Source organism: Olea europaea, unplaced genomic scaffold (assembly GCF_002742605.1).
Source record: "Olea europaea var. sylvestris unplaced genomic scaffold, O_europaea_v1 scaffold256, whole genome shotgun sequence".
NCBI lineage: Eukaryota > Viridiplantae > Streptophyta > Magnoliopsida > Lamiales > Oleaceae > Olea > Olea europaea.
The window spans coordinates 589,269-615,642 of NW_019243883.1; the positions used below are offsets into that span (position 1 = coordinate 589,269).

Here is a 26,374-nt window from a genome sequence, read left to right on the forward strand (position 1 = left end):
AGCTTAAAAGTAAATTAAACTTCTCTTGAAGTCTTTTATTTTAGAACATGTATGGATATGAATATGATCTGGTTATGTGCAAGTAAAATATATGAATAATGCTATTTGTATATTATCATTTACAATATCATTATTTACATAATCTTTTATGGATTGATGATATATCAAAAAGAAGGTAGGAAATCATCTGTTGGTAAACAAATTTGTGAGTGGTGATATATATTTAGCACAATCGTTTATTTTATAGTTGGTTGATCAAATTTTGACTCAATTATATCTTGTCATATCATTCGTTGGTAAATAAATTTGTAATTTATAATGTACATTTGGCACAATAATATAGTTATTGCAAATTAAATAACCAAAAAACATTACTTGTTAAATCAAAATTACTTATTTTTACAGTAATGTGGGGTTCATGTCACGAGTTTTTGGTTGACATGTATGAGTATTAGAACTATCGTGCACGTCCTAATCGTAATAATAGGACCCACTTAATGTTGTAAGAAAGACCAAAGAGTGCTATTCACAAGAATAGAGGTGTACAAGTGAGCCGAACTTATAATTTGATCATACCTCTACTTAGAACTATTTTTTTTTTTTTAATTGATCTTGTCAAGTCCAAGAATGAGTGGCTTAAAGAATCAACATAAAGGCCTAATTGCAAGGATTATATGCTATTTATAGTGCTTTTTGATTATGAATGTAAATAATCAATTCATGCGAATATATATAAATTCTTTTAATTGATAAGTTAATATGGAGATTATAAGAATAATAATTTTGAATCTTTGATACTAAATCAAAATTCAATTAGGTAGGTAGATCCGAGACCGAGAGTAGATTACTCTATGGACTATGGGGTCGAAAATCACAATTTTGGAAAACTTTAGGGGTCGTTTTGAACATAAAAAATATTTCAAGCCCTTCACAGTATTTAATTCCGAGATTTCATCTGTTTCACCCAGCCAGTCACTTTGCATTGAACAATGCTATCGTCTTCTCAAATTCTCCGGCGTTTCTGCTGCTTCACATCCGTCAATTCTTCTCCTTCTACGGCTGCTTATTCTCCAAATCTCACTTCGCGAAAGAAGCGTCTCGTATTTTTGGGATCCCCTCAGGTATACACGCGCTCGCGCTTTGTTAATGCACAAATACTGTTTTTAAGTAACTGGAATGGACAATTTCCAGGTTTCTGCCTCAGTTCTTGATGCTCTGTTCAATGCCTCTTCTGCTCCAGATTCATTATTCAAGGTACTAAATTCAGCACATTGTTTAATTTCTCTTACTATTTGTTATATTCGGGCGCCCAAAGTTTCAATTGTGAGCATGCTTGGCTAAGCTTAAAAAAGATTATTTAGGTAAATTTACATAAAACTAAAAGCAAATAATAAGTTCGCTCTTATTTTGATAGGTAAGTGTTCGCTCTTATTTTGATAGGTAAGTGTTACTTTCAGGAAAAAATGTCACCTTTTCCTTAAAAATGAGAAAAAAGGAAGTTATCAAAATCTGTTTGGGGCTACCAAAATTACTTTGAAGTTATGAGTAACTTCAATTTTTTAGGCTTAGCCAAACTTGCTCTTATGTATTGTAATAGCAATATAATTTTCTGTGGCAGTGAAGAATTAACTTCAAATGTGGACACATTTGCTCCATTTTGGTCTAGATAGTTGGGGAATGTGCAGATGAGAGTAAATCATTGGATTAGATGTAGCAATGAGAAGTAAATTGTTGTGCTCTGAAATAATCTATTCAATTGCAGCAATCAAACAATTGCCGTTACCTTTTTTTCTTTTTGGACTGCTTATGCCTTGATGACCAGAACTAATTTCAATAGGTAGTTCAAGCTGTGTTGAAAAGTCTTTATTTGTCTGCAGAAAAGAGATATAGATCTACATATACTTTGACTTCAAATTTCTCCTTTCACTACTCTCTCCTTTTGCTCTCTCTGATGCACTACATGCATATCATTTTTAACCCATGCATATCATATAGAACATAAATAAGTATTCTCGTATGGTGCAAATTTCAGTGTAGATGCTTAATTTTAAGAAAATCTTATCTACCTAAGAACTCTATTTTTCTCCAAGGTAAGTAGTAAGAGGTCATGACAATGGTTGCTAACCTATACGGTTCAGGTTGCTGCAATTGTTACCCAGCCGCCTTCAGAAAGAAATCGAGGCAGAAAAGTGTTGCCTTCTCCCGTTGCACAGCATGCTATGGACAAAGGTTTTCCACTTGATTTGATCTTGACACCTGTAAAAGCTGGTGAGGTAGACCATGGTCCTCGAGTAGTTCTTATGTCATTTTTCTAGCCCTTTACAACTTCTAGTCCTTACTTTCACTACTTCATTGCACTATTGTCTCATCACTATTCACTACATGTGCATAATGGAGAGTCATTACTTATAGGAGTGACTCAGTCAACTTAATTTGGAGGTTCTGTCTTAAAAAATACAAATTTCAAGGTATGAATTTGACTCCACTAATTTTGATTTCTTATACATAATTCATGGGGGGCAACCATGCAGGAAGCATTCCTGTCAGACTTTAAAGCTTTGGAGCCTGAACTTTGTATCACTGCTGCATATGGGAATATTTTACCCACGAAATTCCTGAAGATTCCATCAATGGGTCAGTCCAAAGATTTTAATTCTTTCAATCTTGAAATTGCTGGTATTTGTTCTCATATTTATATGGGAAGTTATTTAACCCAGTAGTCACACAATTGGAGGTATCATAGTAGAGGAGTTCTTTATGTCCAGCATTGTTGTTCAAACCACATTGTTCCATACTTCATATCTCTTCCTTATGAGAGAGGTAGAATCTCAGAGATATGATGCTGAAGTGCGAGAACTTTTACATTGTATCACAATTCATCAGTGACCTGCCAATTCTTCAAATATGGTCTTAGACACCTTTGATGATTACTGCTGGACAGAAGACAAACTTGTCCTTCTGTTCACCATTGTTGAGATGATTTGTGTCTCTTCTGTCTAGACTGATGTGGGCATTAATTGGCTTTGTGAATGATGGTTTTTCCATAATATGTTGTTTTAATCATTGAAATCTAGTATTGATGGTAGCTTCTTTTATTTTGGGGTATGTTAGATTGCTATGGTAAAATCTCAAACTAACGAAGAAAGAATGCTGGCTTTTCCATGTTATATGTACCTCTACTGTAACTGTCAAGTCTCATTATGTTTACCCTAACAGTTATTACAAAATTTAGTTAATATATGTGATTTGATATCTCTCCAACCACTATTTGTCTACTAATAATCATGTTGGTGATATTACTCTTCAGAGACTTAGAGCAAGTATAACATGCATTAGATTGCGGTACTATAATTAGTTGTAGAAACTAGGAAGATGAGCCTAATTTAAAGATAGAATTTTGTTCCTCTTAATGTAAAGGTTGGAGTGGTTCACTGTCATGTGATTTACAACTATATTGGTTGATAGGCTGATATGATAATCAAGCCCATTCTAGCTCAGAGGCTGGAATAAGCTATTTCAAATTTGGGTGGAATCTTGCAGGCACAGTCAACATACACCCAAGTTTGCTCCCTCTCTATCGTGGTGCCGCACCTGTTCAGAGAGCTCTACAGGTTCATACTCCTTCTAGCATAAGATATTGTTTGTATCTTCACTTATTGAATTCATTAGTTTCTAACATTCAGAGTATGAATTTTTTTGAACAGGACGGTGTGACAGAAACAGGAGTATCATTAGCCTATACGGTGCGCCAACTGGATGCTGGTCCTGTTATTTCTTATGAAAAAGTTGAAATTGATGATCAAATAAAGGTATTTACAGCGTGTATTATTTTTTTGCTTTTTTTTTTTTTCCCCTTCATGCATGCGTTATCTCACATAGGCTTCATAGTCAAGAAGCTCACATTACCTATTATTCTAGACTGACAAGGGTTTGAAATGGAAATTAGGGAGATGTCCGTTGGTGCTCAGTTAATACCTGGCGCGGCAATCCCATTAATATTCCAGTTAATATAATCTAACAGTTAGCGTTGTATTTAATATATTGCTTAATTTTTACCTGCATTTGTTGGATTACACTAGTATTTCTGACTAAGCTCTGGGTGAAACTTTTGCAGGCACCTGACTTACTTGAGTTACTGTTTGCTCGAGGTTCATTTTACTGTTTTCTTATCCTCTTTTAACTTTTGCATTAGTGTACAGTTTTATTCTTTTAGTTAAGAGCATTTTAATCATCTCTGTTTTATTTTGTATGGCTTGACTGCACAACGGAACTTTGTGCTGTGCTTAGCTAATTAATAATTGCACATGAGTGCTCTTGCAAGATTTGGGCGGTTACCTATATTAACCTCTATAAATTATAATGTTGGGACATGCAAAATCTATTAATCAAAAGATAATAATTTATAGAGTGTATTTATGATTCAATACACACATTTAACCAACCAAATACTAATTGGATTCAACTAATATAATCAATTAAACGAGCATTAATCAACTAAAATACATTAAATTAACAACAAAATTAAAATATTGTACTCACCTATTTAATTAAATAAAATTCATTGTTATTGTATTCATTAAATCTAATTATTCAACGTATCAGATTAAAAATAAACTCTATGTAAACAAACAAAAACTCTTGTACTTTGGAAATTTTGACGTTTTGCGTCGCTTAGTATAACCACCTCTTTCTACATGAGCCGAGAGATAAACGAATGGGTGAGTGTTGATATTGTACCTTAAATAACTTATGCCCAAGATCGAAGACTAAGGAAGGAGATCTGAAAGGAGTGCCATGCCACTAGCCTTCAAGTTAATATTCGCCCCGCAAAAACTCTAAAAAAAGACAAACAAAAAATTGAAAAAGAAAAAGGAAAATAAATACTGTTGAATTTTTTCAAAGGTCATCGCTGTAATTCCTTTTTATAGTGCATGTTGGATACTCGTTGCTATGCTCACATAATTCTTTATGCATTTCATCTGCTGTTTGGAGCACCTTCCAAAGGAGAAGCTATTGTAGATTGTCAAGTTGTGTTAGGAAGTACACAAAAAGATTGTGTTTATTTAAATAGAGTTTATCTTTAATCTAATATGCTGAATCATTTGATTTTATGAATACAATAAATAATGAATTTTATTTAATTAAATAGGCGAATACAATGATTTTAAGTTTTTACTTAATTAATGTATCTTTAGTTTATTAATGCTTATTTGACTTATTAAATTAGTAGATTACAATTTATATTTAGTTGGTTCAATGTGTGTGTATTAAATCATGAATGCATTTTATTAATAAATTGATAACTTTGCACGGTCCCAACATTATTAATTTATAGAGGTTACACTATATTTAGAAGCCAGTTTTCAAAAACCCTTGATTCATGGGATTACTTTTCAAATGCAAATCGATTATTCAAACAGCTCTTTTATTTACATAAATTTCTATGAGGCCAGGGACAGAGCCATGTAGGACGAAAAATAAATTTATATTGGGATGATACGTAGAAAAAAGATTCCATGAAAAAAAATAACTTTTTCACTAAAAAAACAGTTTGGCCTTGGGCAGGTCTGGGCCATGTATGAGGCCATGTTATACTTAAGTCTGATGCTGAATTCATGAATCTAAATCTTTATATACGCAAGGGGTATTCTCATCTTAATTCATTAGCATTTTACTATGAGTGAGCATCTAACAGTTACAAATTATGAGCATCCTATATTCACTCTGGTTACAGATGGCTGAATTTTTGCTTAAGTTAATGTTTCTAGATTGAAGAAGTTTTGAATTTTTGTAAATATTGGTGTATGTTCAATTACTGACTTTAGTCTTTTCTATTCTTGTAGAAGTTAATAAAAAAATCAATTTTGCTCATTAATATGCAAAGTTGTATGTTGATAGTCAACTATTTTTCTTAATTTTGATGTTAATAAGTGTAGGATCCAAACTCTTGATCCATGAGCTTCCTTCAATACTTGATGGTTCAGCTAGATCAAAAGCACAAGTACAAGATGACTCTAAAGCTACATTGGCTCCCAAGGTACGCTCTTTATCTTTGATCCAAAAGCTTAAGTAGTTACATAATGCCAAATAAATATAAGATATAAAAGAATCACATTCTATTTCTCACATTAAATCCTTACATGTGTACGTTTTTTAATAAATAGGCGGCGAGAAGATTTGAACCCAAATCCTTATATGTTGGTTAATGGTTTCATCTTTATTCGATGTAGGATTTATTCCTTAACAGTTATTTAATCATATCTGTTGACATCAGCCCATACATTTTTGAGATATGTCTTGGTTGAGGTGTTGGACTTGTGTACACCTTGATTCCATTTTATTCTGAGTTACTGGAAGATTCAATGTGAATTCATGATTACTTATTTGGGCACACTGTAGTTTCTGATGTAAACAGGTATTATTCAGAGATTTCTAAGCGAAGTTTTGAGAAAAGTAGTGCATTTGGAGGGTGGATACTTTCACCAGTGTCCTTTGAATTTGGGTTATTGGATCCCAAGCCATGGGAAAATCCCCACATATCTAATGCACTCCTTTCTCTATGAAAATTGCAGACTCTCAATCTCCATTGAGGTTGAGGAAGTTACATTCCACGCTAATTGTGGAATATTCCAGGAAGTGTACTGTATAACATTCAATGAACATCCAACATGAAGAATCGTGTAGGAGATAAACTCAGAACTAAATGAGCTGACATCTAAATAAATGAATGCACTGGATATTTTGTAGCTTACCCTAAACCGTACCTGAACTTCTAAATCAGCAACGATTCTTCTATTCCATTTGGTTTCCAAAGGCACCCCAAATTAGTTGCTTGTTCTGTCAATATAGTTATCTGGATGACTCCATTGTCTAAATATCTTCCAATACACACTTCAAAGTTCAATGGGACTTCAATGGCCATCACATTCCCTCTAAACCTGTAACCTTTGTAGTAGCTGATTGGTTTTTCTCAACAGATTATGTTGAAGGTTCAATGTTTACTGTTGCCTGGTCCCCGATTCTATCACTGATGTAAGAAAAACCCTAGGTTGATTGACACTTATGGAAACTGGTCTCCACCAGTTGCACTTTCCTCAGATTTAGTTGATGTTTTGAATCAATGTACTGTAACTATGGTTAAACATCGTATATACTCGTGTCTACTAAGTTGCTTCTATGGGCTCAAATTATTAGTAATTTTATTTTAACTTTTTTATAAATTTTACTTGGTGCGAAGGGTGGATTAGTTAACCCTTCCATCATCTATTCATCAATTTATTGGTCATTTTTTGCTTGTTAATTCTTGCAGATAACTCCAGAAGAGTCGTGGATGTCCTTCACCGACGAAGCCACAGTCCTTCACAACAAGGTATTATTTCCATTCCCATTTTGATCTGCAATAATAGATTTATGACATACAACCTTTCAGGTTCGTGCATTTGCAGGGTGGCCTGGAACTCGAGCTAAAGTTTCAGTACACGATCCTAGAAGTGGTCAGCACAACATTATAGAGCTGAAAATCATCACTACAAGGGTTTATCAAAACAATAAAATTGAGGGTGGCGAAGCAGATGATGTGTTCTTTACTCAAGGCTCATTGGTATTCCCGTGTGGTAGGGGCACAGCACTGGAGGCAAGTGGGACTATCTCCTCTTCGGTGCATATTGCATTTTTTTCATGATAAAATATTGAGAGCCATGATGTGCTTCGGCACAAGTTTTTAACGTACACAGTCTGGTAACACCTACAGGTATTGGAAATCCAGCTTCCAGGTAAAAAAGTTGTGAATGCAACGGCATTTTGGAATGGTTTGAGAGGTCAAAAACTAAAGAAGTTGTAATCACTGACATTGCTTCAACAAACTGATGCTAAACTAGGTAAGAAGAATCCTTCTTTCTCAATCTCTTTCCACATCTGTGTTTGAATTGCTTCAAATTTTCAGTTTTCCGATATTACTTCTCTTAACTACTACTACTACTAGTACTACTACTAATAACAAGTCTTGTTCCTGATAAATTTGGAATCAGCTAAATGAATCCTTTTATTTTTGCGACTCCTCTTTGTTTATTGCTAAATGTACTAGAAGATCCATTGAAACTCTAGATTCTTAGCAACCACGGGATGCTATTATCTTCTTTTCACCTAATTTATTCTACTGAGATCATACTAGAATGCATTCCTGCTTGTTTGGGCAGGCATTTTCCAGCCACTTATCCGAGCTGACTTTACAAAAGTTTAAATGCTTGTAGCCACCCGTGACGAACACCTTGGAGACACAAGCGCCATCATCTGATGATTATTTTTCACTTGGTGTTCTTTCCAGTTAAATGGAGGTATCGAAACAGAACATTCTTGAAATGGTTCACAACTTGGTTTTCTTTTATTACTTGTTTTATGTAAAACTGAGAAAATATTACACACTTATTCTTCTATGATAAAAGGAGGTGAAGATATGTATGGTTGCTGAAAGCAGACTAGCCAACATTGGCTTGTTTATATTTGTTTCTTTGCCTGGAAAATGTTTTTATTTAAGTAACTTATTATCGATTTATTTACTTATCAAGTAAATTTAACTTTCACTAGACCATGCACAAGTTGTACTTTACTACTTTTGAGCTGTGACAGGATGTTGTTCATTGCATGGCCCAGCCATGGATGGCTCACACGGTCTAAAAAAGCTAGCCAGAAAAAAAGCTTTTCTGTACTTGGTAGTCAACAAAGAAGTTGAATATTGGAGGAATAAGATCGGAGTGGCACCACATCAACACTAAATAATCCGATAAAAAATATTCTAAACTTCAAAAATTACGGTCTGACCAAATTTCTATTGCACGCTCTTTTATTTAAAAATTGAACCACAATTAAAAGAAATTGAGAACTGAATGACATTCACTTAGAGCCATTTTGGCGTAGTTTTTGAAAAGTTAGAAGGGAGTTTTTGAAATTCAAAAACAACTGTGGGACATGTTTGGCTAATTTTATGAAAGTGTTTTTACTCATTATGATAGCATTTAGAGGAAGTTGGTTCAATGTGACTTTCTCTAAAAGTACTTTTGAAATATAAGTACTTTTAAAAATTAGTTTTTAAACAAAAATTATGGTAGTTTGTGTCAAAATTATTTTACAGAAAGCAAAAGTCGAAGCAAAGGCCATGTATTTTAGTAGGTAAATTAACATCCCAAATGGTGAAAGAATGGTCGTTAACCACCCCCCCCCTCTGCGGTGGGAAACGTGTAGGAAGTTTTCTTGCCAAACGGGACTTAAATTTAGATGTGGAATCAAGCAATAGAGAAGCAATTATTGTGGCATCATCTAATTATAACCGAAAAAGCAAATGCTACTCAACGAACGAAAATGAAAGCAAACACAAAAGCACTTTACAACATTTTTCTGATTAATATATCAACATAAATAAATCAAGAAATTCAAAAGTATTGTTATCCACTCATGATTTCCAGGCACATTAGCATATTAAAACAAATACTGCTACTTCACACTATTTTCTGGTCACAGCATGTTTTTAAAGAGCGCTCGCAGTCAAAATCAAATTTTATTATCAATCAATTTAGAGTCGACTACATATTATCTTAATGATTAAACAGTAATCACCAACATGCATTCACTCAGAGCAAACACGCATATTCAAAATGGTTATCCCTCTGTAAGAGAATTACGTTCACTAGTCGTCCCAAAAATTTTTACTATAATAAAAGGAGATTAAAAGATTTTTCACCCGATTCTCTATACAAAAACGTCTCCTTCACCAAAACAAAAAGAAAAGAAAAGAAAAGGAAAAACTTTATATATGATAAGAATATTAAAGTGACCTAATACATGTACAATGCTTAATTAAATATTTTGAGATGATCTACAATGAAGAAAAAAAAAAATTGTATAGTAAAATTAAGTTCCCCACAATCAAAAACTACTTGAGTAATCCTTGTGGGGTTCTCACTCCACAACTATGTAATAAATAGGGAGTTGTGCTTAGCTTCTTTTCTTTGTGCCAAAGGTAATTAGCAGAAAAATGGGTGCTCTTGACTATCTCTCAAACTTTTGCACTGTCACCAGCACTGGAAGAAGGAAAAGGAAGCCATTACAGGTACTCATTACATACAACCTGCACCAACACTTTTGTATCACTTGCTGTCTAAGTACACACACACACCCATGTGGGTCTGTTTGTGTTAAATTTGCTCGAGTTGATTATTATGATTTTCCCTTATTTTTGTTTGCTTTTCTCTTAATTTCTCAGACAGTTGAGATCAAAGTGAAAATGGATTGTGATGGATGTGAGAGAAGAGTCAAGAATGCTGTCAAAAACATGAAAGGTGGTTTTATCATCTTACTCTACATGCATGTTCTTCACTTCTTGAAGCTTTTTTCTCTCAATTACTCTGAAGGTTTGTATCATTTTAAAATTAGGGTTTTAAAGCATTTGATTTGAAACTTGCTTATTTTGAAAGGAAGGGTTGATATCCAGTTTCATATATGTCCAGTCTCTATTAATGATGGTTGGATCAAGCAAGATATATGTCATCCAACCCCACCCGAACTCTTTTTTTCGGCCTATTCGACTCTCTAACCAACATCAAATTTAGTTTATTGTAGTATCGAGTACAATCTCATATTGTGCCACACATGCACTTCCTTTACGATCTCATACAATATACTATTTCTTGCTCGCACCTTCTTAATTATATATGTTTTTTAGGTGTGACAAACGTGGAAGTTAGACGGAAGCAACACCGAGTTACGGTGAGTGGCTATGTTGATCCAAACAAGGTGTTAAAAAGAGTGAAGAGCACAGGAAAAAGAGCTGAATTCTGGCCTTATATCCCTTACAATCTTGTTCAATATCCTTACGTATCCCAAGCCTATGACAAAAGAGCACCATCTGGTTTTGTAAGAAACGTTGCACAAGCTGTTCCTGTGCCGAATGCATCTGATGAAACAATCACATATCTCTTCAGTGATGATAATCCCAATGCTTGTCACATTATGTGAGGATTGTTCATGTAATTCTCGAGTCGAGTCGAAGAAGATGACTATTTTTTTCTTTCATCTTTCATGTCGAATATGTATTTGAGGTATATCTAATGAATTATCCGACACAATGTTTGTTTTGCACATTTTTATTTTTCTTAATCCTATCGAGTGCTATATAATCTAGAGGATTGAGGGACCTATATTTTATTTTAGGGAATATGTTACTTATACATAATATGATGTCCATAATAGTGTTCATCCCCCTCCATATTGGTGAAAGGGTGGACATCGTTATGGACACCTCAATGTATATGTAGCATAACCTTTATTTTAATTAGTTACTGAACTTGGTTTTTCTTTCAGTTTAATCACTTCGTTAAATTTAGCTCTTGTTTGTTATCCTTTAAAAATTTAAATTGTTTGTTATATGATCATTTTCCATCACACATTCACAATAAAATATTTTACACACAAACCAATAAAATTTCCTTACTTTTTAAATATGCATTTTTCAAAAAATACTATTCAATAACTCATTATTCCCAAATAAATTCCATCAAAGAAACTCTTTACATATTTTAAAATGACTAAACTGAAATGAATCGGCAACTAATTTGAAATAAAATGAAGTGTGGTGACTAACATGAATTACACTTTACTCTTGAGTGACTAACTAATTACGTTTTTAAAACCCTAACATTAGGTGAGTGTTTGTTAGGAATTAAAATATAAATTTTAATCTAAATCAGTTTCAACAAATAATTTTATTTACATATGTTTATCAATTTTTATCGAAATCTCTACTAAAAACTTGATTTTAATCCTCGCCAAATAGGAGTTGTATGAATTATTGTATCTATGATTAATTGAGCACACGACCCTATGTTTGGCATTACTTTTTCAAATATAGCAAAGAGGGAATTCAAAATGAAGATACTAAAATTTTTTAAGTTGTTGCAATAGAATATGATTCTTGTTCTTCCCTTAAAGATGGGATTAAAGAGATTACCATTTACACTAACAGAACTTGTTTAAGTATTTAGAACTTGTTCTTCCCTTTGAACAAATATATTTCATTCTAACGTATAAACTTTTGATGAAAAATGCACAAGTTTGGAAATATGCACATATTTAGCTTTTGATGAAAAATTGAGTCTGACGTATATGTGAATGATCATTATGATGAATACTAAATTTAAATAAATAGATGTGTTGTTTTTGTAGTAATTTAAACTTTTAGACGAATGAGGATTTAACAATAAGATTTAAAGAACATATTTTATCAATGAAAATCTACAATTAGCTGAAAGTAGTAGACGTAAAAATGTACATTTTCAATTGTAAAATAAATCTAAGTACTCTATCTAAGTACTCTTTTTCAAATATTGGAACTACTCAAACCGAGCACGAGAGATTATTTTTTGATTTATAAGAAGCACTTGAAGAATTAGTAGCTAGTTGTCAAATATTTAGGCATCACCTAAATATGTGAAGCAATATTAAGTTGGTATGGTGTTACATTTTTCAAATTATCAAAATAGAGCTTTTGAAAGACGCAAGTAAAATTTTCTATCTTCGATAATAATTATTTTATGTACAGCTCATTCCAACATAGGAGTTCCAAAATTTCTAAATTTTTCCGATTGACAATTATTGAATTATGCATGACAATTTCCCTTGCAGTTTCATCGGCGGTTTGTCAAATTTCCTTTTTAATGTTTTCCTCAAATTCTGGCTTTAATCAGAATGGAATGATGTAAGCCAGCATATAATAAAAATGTTGGTATAATTAGAAAGCAACACTCATTTGGATCCAAGATCTTATCCTAAATCTTAAATATTATTTATATAAACTAGCTTTGGAAGATAATATCTAGCCTCTTCGATACAGATTTTCTTGAAAGAATTCATATTCTATTTACTGATATAAAATAATTATTAGAAGCCGATTTAGAGGTCATTAGTCATGTTTTTTCGTATGTAAGACGCATTACGGTGATTCAAATTTTGTTTAGTCCGAACCCAAAAATTCGCAATGCGACATATATGGTAAAAGTACAATTATGAGAATTTTTTAGGGGTCAGTGGTAGACTGTGGAATTAGGCGTTTTATTATTTTCCCACGCGCACACATACATACATCTTTAATATAGTTTATTTTCGCCCCCCGGGGCATAGTCCAGTGGTGCAAAGGATAGGAGTAAGGTTATCTCACGCCTTACTAGCAGCAGCAGTGTGGGAGTTCGATTCCTTAGGCATGAAATTTGACTTCTTGTAAGCGCAGTGTACAGACAGTTCTTGTTCCCTGGCTTGTAGGAGCACATCTCGCGATTTACCTCCCTTACAAAGCTCTTGGGGCGGAGCGATGTGGGCCCTCAAGGTTGGGGTTCAACCTTTTTTTAATATAGTCGATTTTCTCCTCTCTGTCCTTAAATTTTTTTTTATCTAAGATTTTACGTAAATTTGTATGTTCTTGTTCTTATTTTTTTCATTACCTATTTTCTCTTCTGCATAACAGAAGCCTTTACACACACACACATTCAAAATCATTTAACAAATTGGTAGGGATCCATATTAAATTTTAATGAATATGTTATCTTTTACTAGAGTCACGATCAATATAAAGAGACATTATTACAGTAGAGTAGTACGATTGTCTTGAAAAACTCTTGTATTTATATCCATCTGATAAGGGTTTCTTTTCTTTTTTTTCCCCCCCAAGATACTCTCAAAAATAAATTTAGACGAGACGAGATTCAACTTATAACTTAAATAATTAGAGCACGCGAGAATTTGTAACAAAGTGTTTGAAATTCGACATACAAATAGAAATCCGCTTGTTATAAAATATTATAAATTTCCCAAATTTGATATGTGCCTTTTAATCTATTTTATATCCACTAACAATTTCAGGGAGCAATAAGTCAAAGAAACTTCATTATTTTGTGAAGCACCGCCGCTTCTTGGATTTAAATTACTTAATCAACTTAAAAGCTGCATCATGATAATGGTTACATTGGGATCTATAATGTACACAAAATTATTAACTTTTACAACATAAAGTTGTTCTATCTAATGATTCAAAAAAGATTATACATTTCGAAATGTGTCAATTTTAGGGCCACTTTACAGTAATGAAACCAACCAACAAAAAAACATTGATGATAGGAAAATATAATTATAATTCATTAGTTATTCCGCCTTTAATGGTTTCAAAGAAAATTGAGAAATGATGATGCCAACTCCCAAAAAAAATATCCTACTAGCAATATGCAAACATGTAGCAGTGAAAAATAAGTGTTCTATTTTCTTTGCTATGTTTTGTTTTGTCGATGTTTTAACTTTAAGTACTATTTTAATTATCAAATTTATTAGTCTCATACCATATATAAATGAGATAATTAGAAATATTTTGATTACATATAAAAAATAATTGCGTTCGATTGTAAGTATGGAATTTGCAAGGAAAGAAAATAAATTCTAGGCAATTCAATTACCTGGAACTTATTTGTATGGAAATTAGTAATTAAATGTGTTTGATTAATTTAGTTTTTTATTTAGAAAATATTATACATGTTCATTTTTTGTTGAAGGGTAAATGAGAGAGTGGATAAATAAGATAGAGAAAGAGAGTGAATTACCTGAAAAATAAAAATCATCTCTCTTTAAGGAAAATATTTTCCTTGTTTTTGAAAAAAATTTTGTGATCAAAAGTTGAAAAATATTATTCATGAAAAAATTTGTCAATCAAACACCCCAAAAATAGGAATTTGGGTGAAAATGACATTTTCATAAAAAATAAAGCTAATCAAACACCCATTTAATTTTCATTTTCTAAAACATCATAGTCCGAGAAAGTTAATAAACATGAGGATTTTCCATCGTGCATTACAGAAATATTAAGCCTTGTATGAGCGTCATTATTCTTTCTAAAAAAATAGTTTTGTAATATTAAATTTTTGAAGAATGTGTGATTAAAAAGTAGTAAAAAAATTTTAAATTTATATATAAATTATTTTATTGGGAGAATGTGCCGTTCAAAATAAATTTGACAAAAAAATGAATTTTCAGATAATGGGACACAAACATAAATACAGAAATATTTATGTTAGTAGCGTATCTTTAGGACATATGTAATAATTATTGTATTAAATAATAGAAATTTGCTAGAAAAACAGGGGCATGTCCCTAAATAATATTACGCCCTAAACGTGTATGAGATTTAAATTTAACTGCTCGAAATTTTATGCGAAATTGCCCCAAATGAGTCCCTAACCTGCCTTTAGTATGCAAATGGTTCCTAACATTTATTTCTTGGCACCGATATCCCTAATATATGTGTTTTGGTGAGAACTTGATCCTTACTTTTATATATATAAAAAGGCCAATATGCCCTTAATTTTAATTAGGAAAAATTGCATCTAGGTTCCTAACCTTTGGAAAAAGTACAAATGATCCAAACTTTTATTTTAAAATATTTAATATATCATTATAATCGTGTCAATTTAAGTTCTAGAAGAGGAAAAAAGTTAAATCACGTTCTCTAAGTGTACATAATTGCTTTTGTGATGTGAGAAACTTGAAAAAAAAAAATTAAGATAAAAATAGATGACATAGATTATAATTCTATGACCATCAACCAATTTTATATGTATTTATATTTAACATGAAAATAGTGATACAAGTTACTTATTCTTTATTTTCTTTATCAAAAGATAATTAAACAACAAATTAAAATATAAATAATATTGCATCGGTGCAAAACATTCTCTATTAACTATAATGTTTTGTTTTTAGGTTGTGTTAATGTTGTTTTTAATGATAATTAAACAATATTAATATCATTCAAGGGAAATTTGTGTTGAGATATGGTTGTTCAAAACTAACAAATCGAGTATGGAATGAAAAATGAGATTGGTGGCTGCAACATAAGCCCATGTGACTGCATGGACTATTTGGCCATGCATTCGCATGGGCATGGTCCAAAACTTGGAGGCCGGTTTTGGTATAAACCAGCGACGGTTGCATGGTGGTAAGTTAGTGATCATTAGAGGTCGTTTTTGTTTGAATTTTGGCGGCTTTTGGGATGTTTCTTGTAACTTTTCAGCACAGTTTTGACACCAATTCGTGTATATTGATTGAGGTCTATAAATAGACCATGAATGATCAACGAAAGATGTTAGAAAAACATCTTGCAATCCATAGTTTGTTTCACAAATAATCAAATCCTGGTTTACATTCATATGCATATCTTCTTCACTGTGTTCTTCAAGTTTTGGCAGAAAATTCTTTGTGCTTTAGTTTTTTCTATATCAAGACTTGTTATAATTCTTCAAACCGTTAACCGGAATACTCTTAAGCATCTCATTACATTTGGAAGTGGGCAAATATCGTTTGAGGACAACAATATCGTGTTTAAGCCTTCGAATTCGTTCTTATCAAGTTTTTTGGTTTCAATTTATCTTGTTGCTGTATTTTGCAATCTTCTTTTGTCTCTTCTCCAACCCCATTGTTTCCAACAATCTCAAACGATATTTTCTGCGATAGAAAGTGAGACAACAATGGTGACAATCAAACTTATGAACCAAGACTTAGTTCGGTTGGATTGGTTCGATGACATAAACTTCAGGCATTGCAAGACAAGTTGAAGTTTCTCCTTACTGCGTTGAAAATCTTTTATATTCTAGATCCGGATTTGGCGCTGTTATCAAAACCCACAAATGGAGAGACCGAAGCAATCAAGCCTGAAAGACAAAAACGCCAAGAAGATGAATTGATTTGCCGCTGTCACATACTCAATGCGCTGTCGGATCGTCTGTATGATTTATATACCAAGACAACATCGATGAAGGAGATTTGGAATGCCTTGGAAGGTAAGTACAAAGCGGAAGAGTAAGGTATTAAGAAATTTTTGATGTCAAAGTACTTTAAATATGAGATATTGTTAATTTTGAACAAGTGGGAGATTGTTGAGATATGGTTTTTTAAAACCAACAAATCGAGTATGAAATGAAAAATGAGATTGGTGGCTGCAAAAAAAGCCCATGCAACCGCATGGGCTATTTGGCCATGCAGTCGCATGGCCTTAGTTCGAAACTTGGAGGCCGATTATGGTATAAACCATGCAACTACATGGGATTACACTATGCAGTCACATGGTAGTAAGTTAGTAATCATTGGAGGTCGTTTTTGTTTGAATTCTGGAGGCTCTTGTGATGTTTCTTGCAACTTCTCAGCAAAGTTTCGACATCAATTCGTGGACATTGATTGAGGCCTATAAACAGGCCATGAATGATCAATGAAAGATGTTAGAAAAAAATCTTGCAATCCATACATTTTTTTTCACAAAAATCAAATCCCAGTTTACATTCATATTCATATCTTCTCAAAGTTTGACAGAAAATTCTTTGTGCTTTGATTTTTCTGCATCAAAACTTGTTATAATCCTTCAAACTGTTTGTCGAAATACCTTTAAACATCTTATTACATTTGGAGAGGGGGAAATATCGTTTAATGACAACAATATCGTGTTCAAACTTTCAAATTCGTTCTTATCAAGTATTTTGGTTTCAATTTATCTTGTTGCTGTATTTTGCAATCTTCTTTTGTCTCTTCTCCAATCCCATTGTTTCCAACAATTCGCACTTTCATCTTCTAGCTTTGCTAATTATAATAAATCTACTCTCCTCAACCTTTGCAAAATATAACAAATATACTCTCAATTTTTTTTTTTTTTTTTTTTAGCATAATTCATCCCCAGCTTTTCAATAATGTAACAAAACTTGCCATTCCCTCTATTTTAGCCATTAAATGATGGATTTATCCACTCTTTTAAATAAATGGTAAAAAAAAAGTAATAAAAGAAAAAAAAATGATAGGTTCCCATAACTTTTCATAATTACACAATAAATAACATTAATATAATAAAATATATATTCACACACAAAATAAAAATGAATTTAGACCAACCCCCCACCAAATTACCCCGAATTTTTTTATTTTTTATTTTTGGAAACACAACAATCTTGAATAATTTTTATTCTCTTACAGATTTCATTTCTCCCAGTTCCCAAAGGCATCCATGTTGGAATTCTGATTTGACGCTAATTGAAAATTAGTAATCAACCATCAAAAGCCGGTTGTTGTCACACTCTACAACCATCCACTGTCGCCTCTTCCTCCTACCGAAGACTCTAATTGTTTTTTCTGTGCTTTTTCAATTACTTCCAGTACTAGGAAAATTATTTCTTCCATGCTCGATTCTAAATCTCCTCCTCCTCCTCCTCAAGATGATGGGTCCAACTTTGGTAACTATTCTTCTCTCGCCTCTCCTTTTTTTCAAGATTTTCATCTGTGTATTTTTTTTCTGGGGTTGGTTTAGGTGTTGACGAGTTGGAGGGTGAGCTTTATTGGGAAAGATAATTTTTTTGGGCAAATTTTTATATGTTAACTAATCAAAGTTGAACGTGCAATGTATGTTATTGTACTGAAATATTTTATAAGTGTTGTAAAAGTAATATTTGATCCCAATTTGATGGAAGAATTTATTCAATCTCAAACAAACTTAAAAAATTAAAATTTAGGATAGAAATTTAAGAAAAGAAAATTGCACTCAACAAATTTTTTGTAATGATGAAATACTACAAATGAGCAATATTTTTATCTAATATTTGGTACATGAGAATTAATTGCTAATACATAAACTCAAACACCCATTAAAATTTCTAGATAGATGAACATAAATAAATTTGTCTATAATAATTCTAGAGTTTTGTAAATCAAAATTCATTAGTCAAGATTTATTGAGTCTAGATTAATGAAAATGTTAATTAATTGAGAATTAATAACACAAAATTCAAATATGATAAAGATTTTGTAGTGTTTATTACATATTAGAAAACAAAAAGTAAGGTATTATTGAAATAGTTGAATTGTAGTATGGTTAAAATCATCCATAAATTTTTTTTTTCACTTGATGTGATATTTAATATATTATATATATTTATTTTATTTTTTTAAATGCCATTTATTAGTACATCTGAAAAATTAAGGAAAGCCATTTGCAATTTTTCCTTTGTATTTTTGTTTTTGAAAAAAAATACTGCTTTATTTTATATGCATTCATTTAAAGAGAAGGACAAATCCATCATTTTATGATTAAATGGATGTAACGGCGAGTTTCACTTCTGAAAAATTAAGGAAAGCCATTTGCAATTTTTCCTTTGTATTTTTTTTTTTAAATTACCGCTTTATTTTATGTGTATTTATTTAAAGAGGACAAATCCATTATTTTATGATTAAATGGATGTAATGGCGAGTTTTACTTCATAATTAAAAGGTTGGGGATTGCCAATGCTAAAAAAGTTGATGATAGATTTGTTGTATTTTGCAAAGATTAGAGACAAAAATTACAAATTTTCCATCATTCAAAGATTAAGCATCATATGAAGGAATTAATTTTATACATAATAATCATTGAGCTATTTCTTTATTAAATGCAAACATGAGAGCTCCATTGAATTCTACATATTTTAGGGGTGTTTGAGCCACATTATTTTGGTAATAATATATTCTTGAATAGTGTATTGATGAGAAATGTGTGGTTAAAAATTAAGGAAAAGTTTTTGATTTGCGTGTAATATTATTTTATTGAAGAATGTGTGGTTGAAATGATGTCAAATCACTATTTAAGAATGCATTTTTTTGAAATAATGTAGCTCAAACAGACACTTAATTTATCCTCTATTATCATTCAATAAAGAAAATAAAGACCAAAATAGCTATTGCCATTATTGAATCAGATTGCTGTAATGTGGTACAAACAGTGAAAAATGCGTCTCTCCATGTGATGGACGGCGCCATTTTAGTTAGAACTTAGGATTTATTTAGGGTCTGCGAAGATGAAATTTGGATGAAAATAAAATGAATTATGGGAAATTAAATTGTCTAAAAATTATTTTTCTGAGAATTATAAATTATTGTATTTGTCAGATATAATTTTTCACGAGAAAAATATTGAAATAAAAGTATTTTTTGGTGTTCGTTTGACTTAGTTTTACATAAAAATTGTCAATTAAAGCGATAGAATATACTGTTATTGGGGATGAAGTTTGTTTTCATTGCCAAAAAAAAAATGAAGAAAATCATCTATCTTTTAGTGTTCGTTTGACTTTGTTTTGCATGAAAATTGTCAATTAAAGGGAAATATTTTTTGACAATAATTCTTAGAATTTCCTTCCGTTGCCAAAAAAAAAATTAAAAAATTAAAAGAGCTACAGACCTACAGTAGCCGAAAATTGGAATTTCCAATTTAAGGAAAAACTGGAAATTGGCTTATGTGGCAAGAAAGTTGGAATATGAATTCTAAGAAAAAATTTGGCTATCAAACACCCTTAAAATTAAAGTTGGAATTAATTTTCCATTTTCTAGGGAAAATTTCCATGTATCAAATGGTGCCTTAGTTCTTTTCCTTCTTTAGTTTGCTCTTTTATTAGGTGCGAAGCTAATTTTTTTTCTCACGCTCTCGCGAAGATCGATATCTTATATCCCCTTAACATGCCCCGCTTTGGGGATTCCCCATGCTGCATTGTGGAACTTGTAATTCATGATATTTAATTTTATGTAAAATAAAAATAATCAAATTGTTTAAATATCATAAAATTATAAAAAGTCATTTCGCTATTTATTTATCTTAATTTTTATTCATAATTTTCACATCACAAAACAGTACACTTAAGACATGATAATCTAACATTTTTTTTCCTTCCGAAAAAAATTATTGACATGATCATAATGATATTTTTAATATGCTGCATTAAATATTATTTAACTTTGTTTGGTGGAGATTGAAATCAAAATTTTAGTAAATTTTAATAAACATTGATAAAATATGTAGTTCAAATTAATTACTGACTTTAATTTATATTAAAATATAAATTTTAATCCCTACTGAACATGGAATTAATGACGGTTTGAGATCTATCATTTTACATTTTCCCAAAGGCTAGGGATCAGTTGCATTTTTCCTAACTAAAAATGAATGGCATTTTGCGCCTTTGGAGCCAAAGGTTAGGGACCAAATGCCTCATTTCTATGCGTCTCAAGAATAATATCATCAGTTTGTATGATGACCTAAATCTTGAAATTTGAAATTAATACAAAAATCACAACATTTTTCTTTCTTTCAAAAATCTGGCTTAAATTATAATTTTATTAATTTTCTTTTAACTTTGTAGTTACCCTTCCTTTCTTTTACAATTTCTAAAATTTATTGAAAACAAATGATTTAAGGTAGGTAATTTTGATTTGTTAAATAATGAAACTAAAATGAAGGGTTAAAATAAATGTTAGAGTGTATCAACGAAGTTAAATTTAGCAACGCGCTACCCAACGAGTAAGTTTTGTTGGATCATTTATCGAATTCATAATTTTATAAATTTATACAAAATTTTCTAAACTCATTAAAGTACAACATAGTAAAATTTCAGAATTTTCTAATATCATTTAGGCGTTCAAATAGACACTCAAACATGTATAGGAAGAAAACTGTTTTTGGGTATACTGAACACAGTACACGGAAAAAAGCATAACTCATCCACTTCACATTTATTTGACTTGATTCCAAAGCCAACAAACAGAGGCTCATAGGGCTTTCAAACTTCACTAATTTTGTCCAAAAATTCAAAAAATTCCATCCAGGATGACGCAACAAGGTTTAGGCAATAAGCTGAATTTTTTTTTTGTTTAGAAGTCTAACGTTTAATCTTAATTTATTTAGCAACTTTAAATATACGCATGCTTAAAACTAAATAACAATTTAAATGTTCAAATCAAGAAAAAGAATTAGAAAAATCTTAAAGAAAGATATACTAACATCTTTTAGAAATTAAATAGAAGTTGCATAACTAGTAAAAATTAGAAACTCTTCAAATGTGACTAATTACACAAATGAAGCATCTTTCTCCCTTCGGATCCTACACAATCCACGTAATTCCAACTTCCTCATCCATCCTTTAATCTAAAAATTTTGTCAACATAGAAAGTGTGGGATTTAAGCTCAGTATGACCAATATCATATGGTGCACGCTTTTGGTCATAAACATATATACAAAATGATATGAAAGAATTTAACATTTCACGAAAATGAATACCGACAAATTCATGATTCCTTAAAATCCCTTGGAGTCATAAAAATTAGTTATAAAGATAAAACTTTTTGAACAAATTTTCAAACATCTATAAAGTTGATTATCAAATTTCAGGCAAAGTCAAGCGTGAGGACAAAGTTGTCAGAAGCATCTTTTCAAATAATTCATTCTTTAATTACTCACACGAAGAATTGTACATTATTTATTTTTTTCTTCACACACCTATAAAGTTTGCACAGTATTCTTTAATTATTGATAGCATACTTACAACACCAACAGAATAGACATGATGTACCAATGTAAATAAATATCCACACCTCTCATGAAAGAAAACACGCTGAAAAAAAAAGGCAAAAAACACACTATCACACTTGTACTCAAAAATCTCTCCACCATTCTCGTAAATTCAAAGACTTTGCAATTAAAGTAAGTTCTTTTCATATCTTCTTTTTTTTATAATTTTCGTTTATTTTAGTTATTTTTCCGACAAGGCCTAAAAGGGTAAACACTAATTAAGCAATTAATTTATTCAAAAATAATATTTTATTTCTGTTTCAAAAATATATTTTTATTGCTCTTAGCGTCTTTATTTTGGATTTCATGGCCAAAAGATAAAGTAATCTTCTAAGTTAAGTTGGCTAATTTCTGTCCCAACAGTATGAGTTTGTTAAAGCCTTTTTAAACCTGATGTTTGGTTACAGTCTCAAACCTTCTTTAAACGATTAAGAAAAAAGCTAAGAGAGAGTTAAAAAAAAAAGGTATGAAGAAATTAATTTGCTGAAAAGTAAAATACTCAAAGGCCATTACAAACATATCGTTTTAAAGTTCTAATATTTTATGTCTTTACATTACAATGCCTTACTTACTTGTTAACGAATATATTAATACTAGTTTAGAAAACAAAGAAATAGGAAGATCAATCGTTGTAGGAAATCATATTTTATCCACTCTGGATAGAAATAGAGATGACTCCTCTTTATAGACCAAGACGCAAATCACTGAGCTCTCTATCTTTTAATATCGAAATTTCTTGATAAAAGACCCTAAAAATTGTAAAGAAAGACAATGAGCAAAGATTATAAGAAAAAATAATAAAAGAAATTTCAATAGAACTAGTTAGACATTTTTTGCAATTGAACTTTAGTGACAAAGATAATATAAATTGGTGTAGAATTTTTCAAACTTTTTGTCTTCAAAAATTAATTGCTAGTAGACTTTTTATTGCCAAATTCATTGATAGGAAGAAAAGTCTAAAAAAATATTTATTGCTAGGAAAAAATCTTGCTCTCAAAACGAGTGTAAATTTTTGAAAGACTTTATGTTATAAGTCTATTTCTTACAAGACTTTCTTTTTCTTAGTTGTCATTTTATTATAAGAAATTTTTTCTATTGAATTATTCTCTACGATAAAAATATAAGATAAGACTTTTTTCTACAAATTTTTCAAATAGAATTAAATTGACACGTAGATTTTTCAAAAAAATTGGTACAAGACTTTTTATTACAAAGATTTTTTGCTACAAGATTTTGAATTGATTGTACAAAGATTTTGATTCATACTATGAAGACTTTGTCTACAAAATTGGTATCTACATAGAGAAAACTTTAAAAGATTTTTCTTATATTCAAGGAAAATTTTGAAAATGACAAGTTATAAATTTTTTAGTAAAAAGAAAATGAAAAGTAATAATAAGTCTTCAAGGAAAATTTTGAAAATGACAAGTTATAAATTTTTTAAAGAAAATGACAAGTAATAATAAGTCTTTCGAAAATAACAAGTAAGAAAAATCTTTTAAAAATTTCTCTACGTAGGTACCAATTTTGTAGACAAAGTCTTCGTAGTAAGAATTCAAAATCTTTGTACAATTAATTCAAAATCTTGTAGCAAAAAATCTTTATAATAAAAAGTCTTGTATCAAATTTTTTGAAAAAGTCTACGTGTCAATTTAATTCTGTTTGAAAAATTTGTAGAAAAAAGTCTTATCTTATATTTTTATCGTAGAAAATAATTCGGTAGAAAATTTTTTTGTAGGAAAATGACAACTAAGAAAAAGAAAGTCTTGTAAGAAAAAGACTTGTAGCAAAAATTCTTTCAAAATTTATTTTTTTCAAGAATTTACACACATTTTGAAGACCAAATTTTTACTAGCAATAAATAGTTTTTAGAATTTTCTTCCTATCAATAAATTTGACAATAAAAAGTCTACTAGCAATTAATTTTTGAAGAAAAAAAGTTTGAAAAAATTCTACACCAATTTATATTATCTTTGCTACTAAAGTTCAATTGCTAAAAATGTCTAACTAGTTCTACTAAAATTTCTTTTATCATTTTCTCTTATAATCTTTGCTCATTGTTGTCTTTCTTTACAATCTTTAGGATTTTTTATCAAAAAACTTCGGCACCGAGAGATAGAGAGCTCGGTAATTTGCTTTTTGATCTGTAAAGAGGAGTTACCTCTACTTCTATCTATAGCAGATAAAATATAGTTTCTTACAATGACTAATCTTCCTATTTCTCTATTTTCTAAACAAGTATTAATATTTTTGTTAAAACTTTCTAATGAACAAGTAAGTAAGGTAGTGTAATATAAAAGTATAAAATATTAGTACTTTAAAACGATATGTTTGTAATAGCTTTTGAATACTTTACCGTTAAGAAAAAAATTAATTTCTTCACACCTTTTTTTAAAACTCTCTTTTAGCTTTTTTCTTAACCTTTTAAAGAAGGCTTAAAACTATAGTCAAAAAGATTTTCATCATGTTTAAAAGGGCTTTAACAAACTCCCAATGTTGGGACACAAATTAGCTAACTTAACTCATGGGATTACTTTATCTTTTGGCCATGGAGTCCAGAATAAAGAGACTAAAAGCGTTAAAAAAATATTTTTTAAACAGAAATAAAATATTATTTGGGAAAAAATTAATTACTTACTTGGTGTTCCCCTTTTAGGCCTTGCTCGAAAAATAACTAAAGTAAACAAAAATTATAAACAAGAGAAGATAAGAAAAAAACATACTTTAATTCCGAAGTCTTTGAATTTGATGTTTTTGAATTTACAAAGATGGTGGAGAGATTTTTTAGTACAAGTGTGATAGTGTACTTTTTGCTTCTTCTTCTTTTTTTTGGTGTGTTTTCTTTCGTGAGAGGTGTGGATATATATAGACGCTGGTACATCACGTCTATGCTGTTGGTATTGTAAGTGTGCAATCAATATTTGAAGAATACTATGCAAACTTTACAGGTGTGCGATCTAAAATCAAAGAAAAAATAAATAATATACAATTCTCCCTGTGAGTAATTAAAGAATGAATTATTTGAAAAGATGTTTTTTGAAAACTTTGTTCTCACGCCTGACTTTTCTTGAAATATGAGAATCAACTTTACAAATGTTTGAAATTTCTTCAAAAAGCTTTATCTTTACGCCTCTTCTTTTTGACTTCTTTGTCTTGATAATTATTTTTCTGCATTTCTATCTCGTCTTTTTCAATTATTAATCTTATATTTCTATCAATTCTGCCATGGCTTCTTCTAGTTCTGGGTCCATATCATTATCGCTGTCATTAGATACGTATGCTTTTTCTTCTGTATTTGATTCGATTTCTATGAATTCTCAGTAGTATCTTGAAATGCCACCAGATATAAATCCTTTTGTTCAACATTTGTTACTTGAATTTTTTTTGCTTTAATTCTCAGGCAAGGTGTTCTTGGCAGTAAATAACTCCGTTGTTCCATTGTGCTACTAATCTGAAATCATTATTTTGAACTTCCATCATGGCTATGATTTTATTTTTTTTCATAATCAATCTGTCTAATTTTTATTTTAATATTTTTCCTCGGAGAGGTCTAAATCTTTTAGCTCCTTCATAAATTAAAATACGATGATAAGCTGGAATTACAATGTCATTATTCACACGAGGGGATATGGAAATAAATTGAATCATTAAGGGTGGTCTTTTAACTGATCAAGAATCTGTTTAAGTTTTGATGGAAAAAATCGGAAAGATTTGTTTAATGTGTATATAGTATCTGTCATACCAAACTTTAAAGCTGGGTAAAAAAGGTCTTCTTCTTCAAAGATTGTATAATCAAAGGAAATTGTTAGATAATTGTGTCTAAAAAAGGCTGATTTTTGGGCTGAATTGTATTTGGGATCATGTCTAAAGAAGTATCTGTTTTCATTATGATAGTAACTTAAAATTTGAGAAAAATCCATAATTTTTTGTACAACAAAATTCTT

General features: G+C 30.7%; 2 protein-coding genes across 7 annotated transcripts; both read left to right on the plus strand.

Moving 5' to 3' along the window:
• The first annotated feature begins 954 nt into the window (after positions 1-954).
• On the plus strand, positions 955-8,555 carry LOC111382795 (methionyl-tRNA formyltransferase). 5 transcript variants are annotated; one of them, XM_023006832.1, is made up of 13 exons: positions 957-1,121; positions 1,192-1,254; positions 2,139-2,273; positions 2,532-2,634; positions 3,541-3,611; positions 3,705-3,809; positions 3,947-4,003; positions 4,115-4,148; positions 5,937-6,037; positions 7,310-7,369; positions 7,430-7,633; positions 7,751-7,877; positions 8,235-8,555. In XM_023006832.1, exons 1-12 carry the CDS (start codon positions 990-992, stop codon positions 7,838-7,840), a joined length of 1,155 nt encoding a protein of 384 aa, XP_022862600.1. In that variant the 5' UTR covers positions 957-989; the 3' UTR covers positions 7,841-7,877; positions 8,235-8,555. The 5 variants fall into 5 exon arrangements, with proteins under 5 accessions (XP_022862602.1, XP_022862600.1, XP_022862597.1 ...); XM_023006829.1 differs by having other exon boundaries at positions 958-1,121; positions 8,196-8,555; XM_023006831.1 differs by having other exon boundaries at positions 958-1,121; positions 8,250-8,555.
• A 1,433-nt stretch (positions 8,556-9,988) lies between these two features.
• On the plus strand, positions 9,989-11,132 carry LOC111382812 (heavy metal-associated isoprenylated plant protein 21-like). Of its 2 annotated transcripts, none has more exons than XM_023006850.1 (3): positions 9,989-10,102; positions 10,256-10,403; positions 10,715-11,132. In XM_023006850.1, exons 1-3 carry the CDS (start codon positions 10,028-10,030, stop codon positions 11,005-11,007), a joined length of 516 nt encoding a protein of 171 aa, XP_022862618.1. In that variant the 5' UTR covers positions 9,989-10,027; the 3' UTR covers positions 11,008-11,132. The 2 variants fall into 2 exon arrangements, with proteins under 2 accessions (XP_022862618.1, XP_022862620.1); XM_023006852.1 differs by having other exon boundaries at positions 9,992-10,102; positions 10,256-10,331.
• The last annotated feature ends 15,242 nt before the right edge of the window (positions 11,133-26,374 follow it).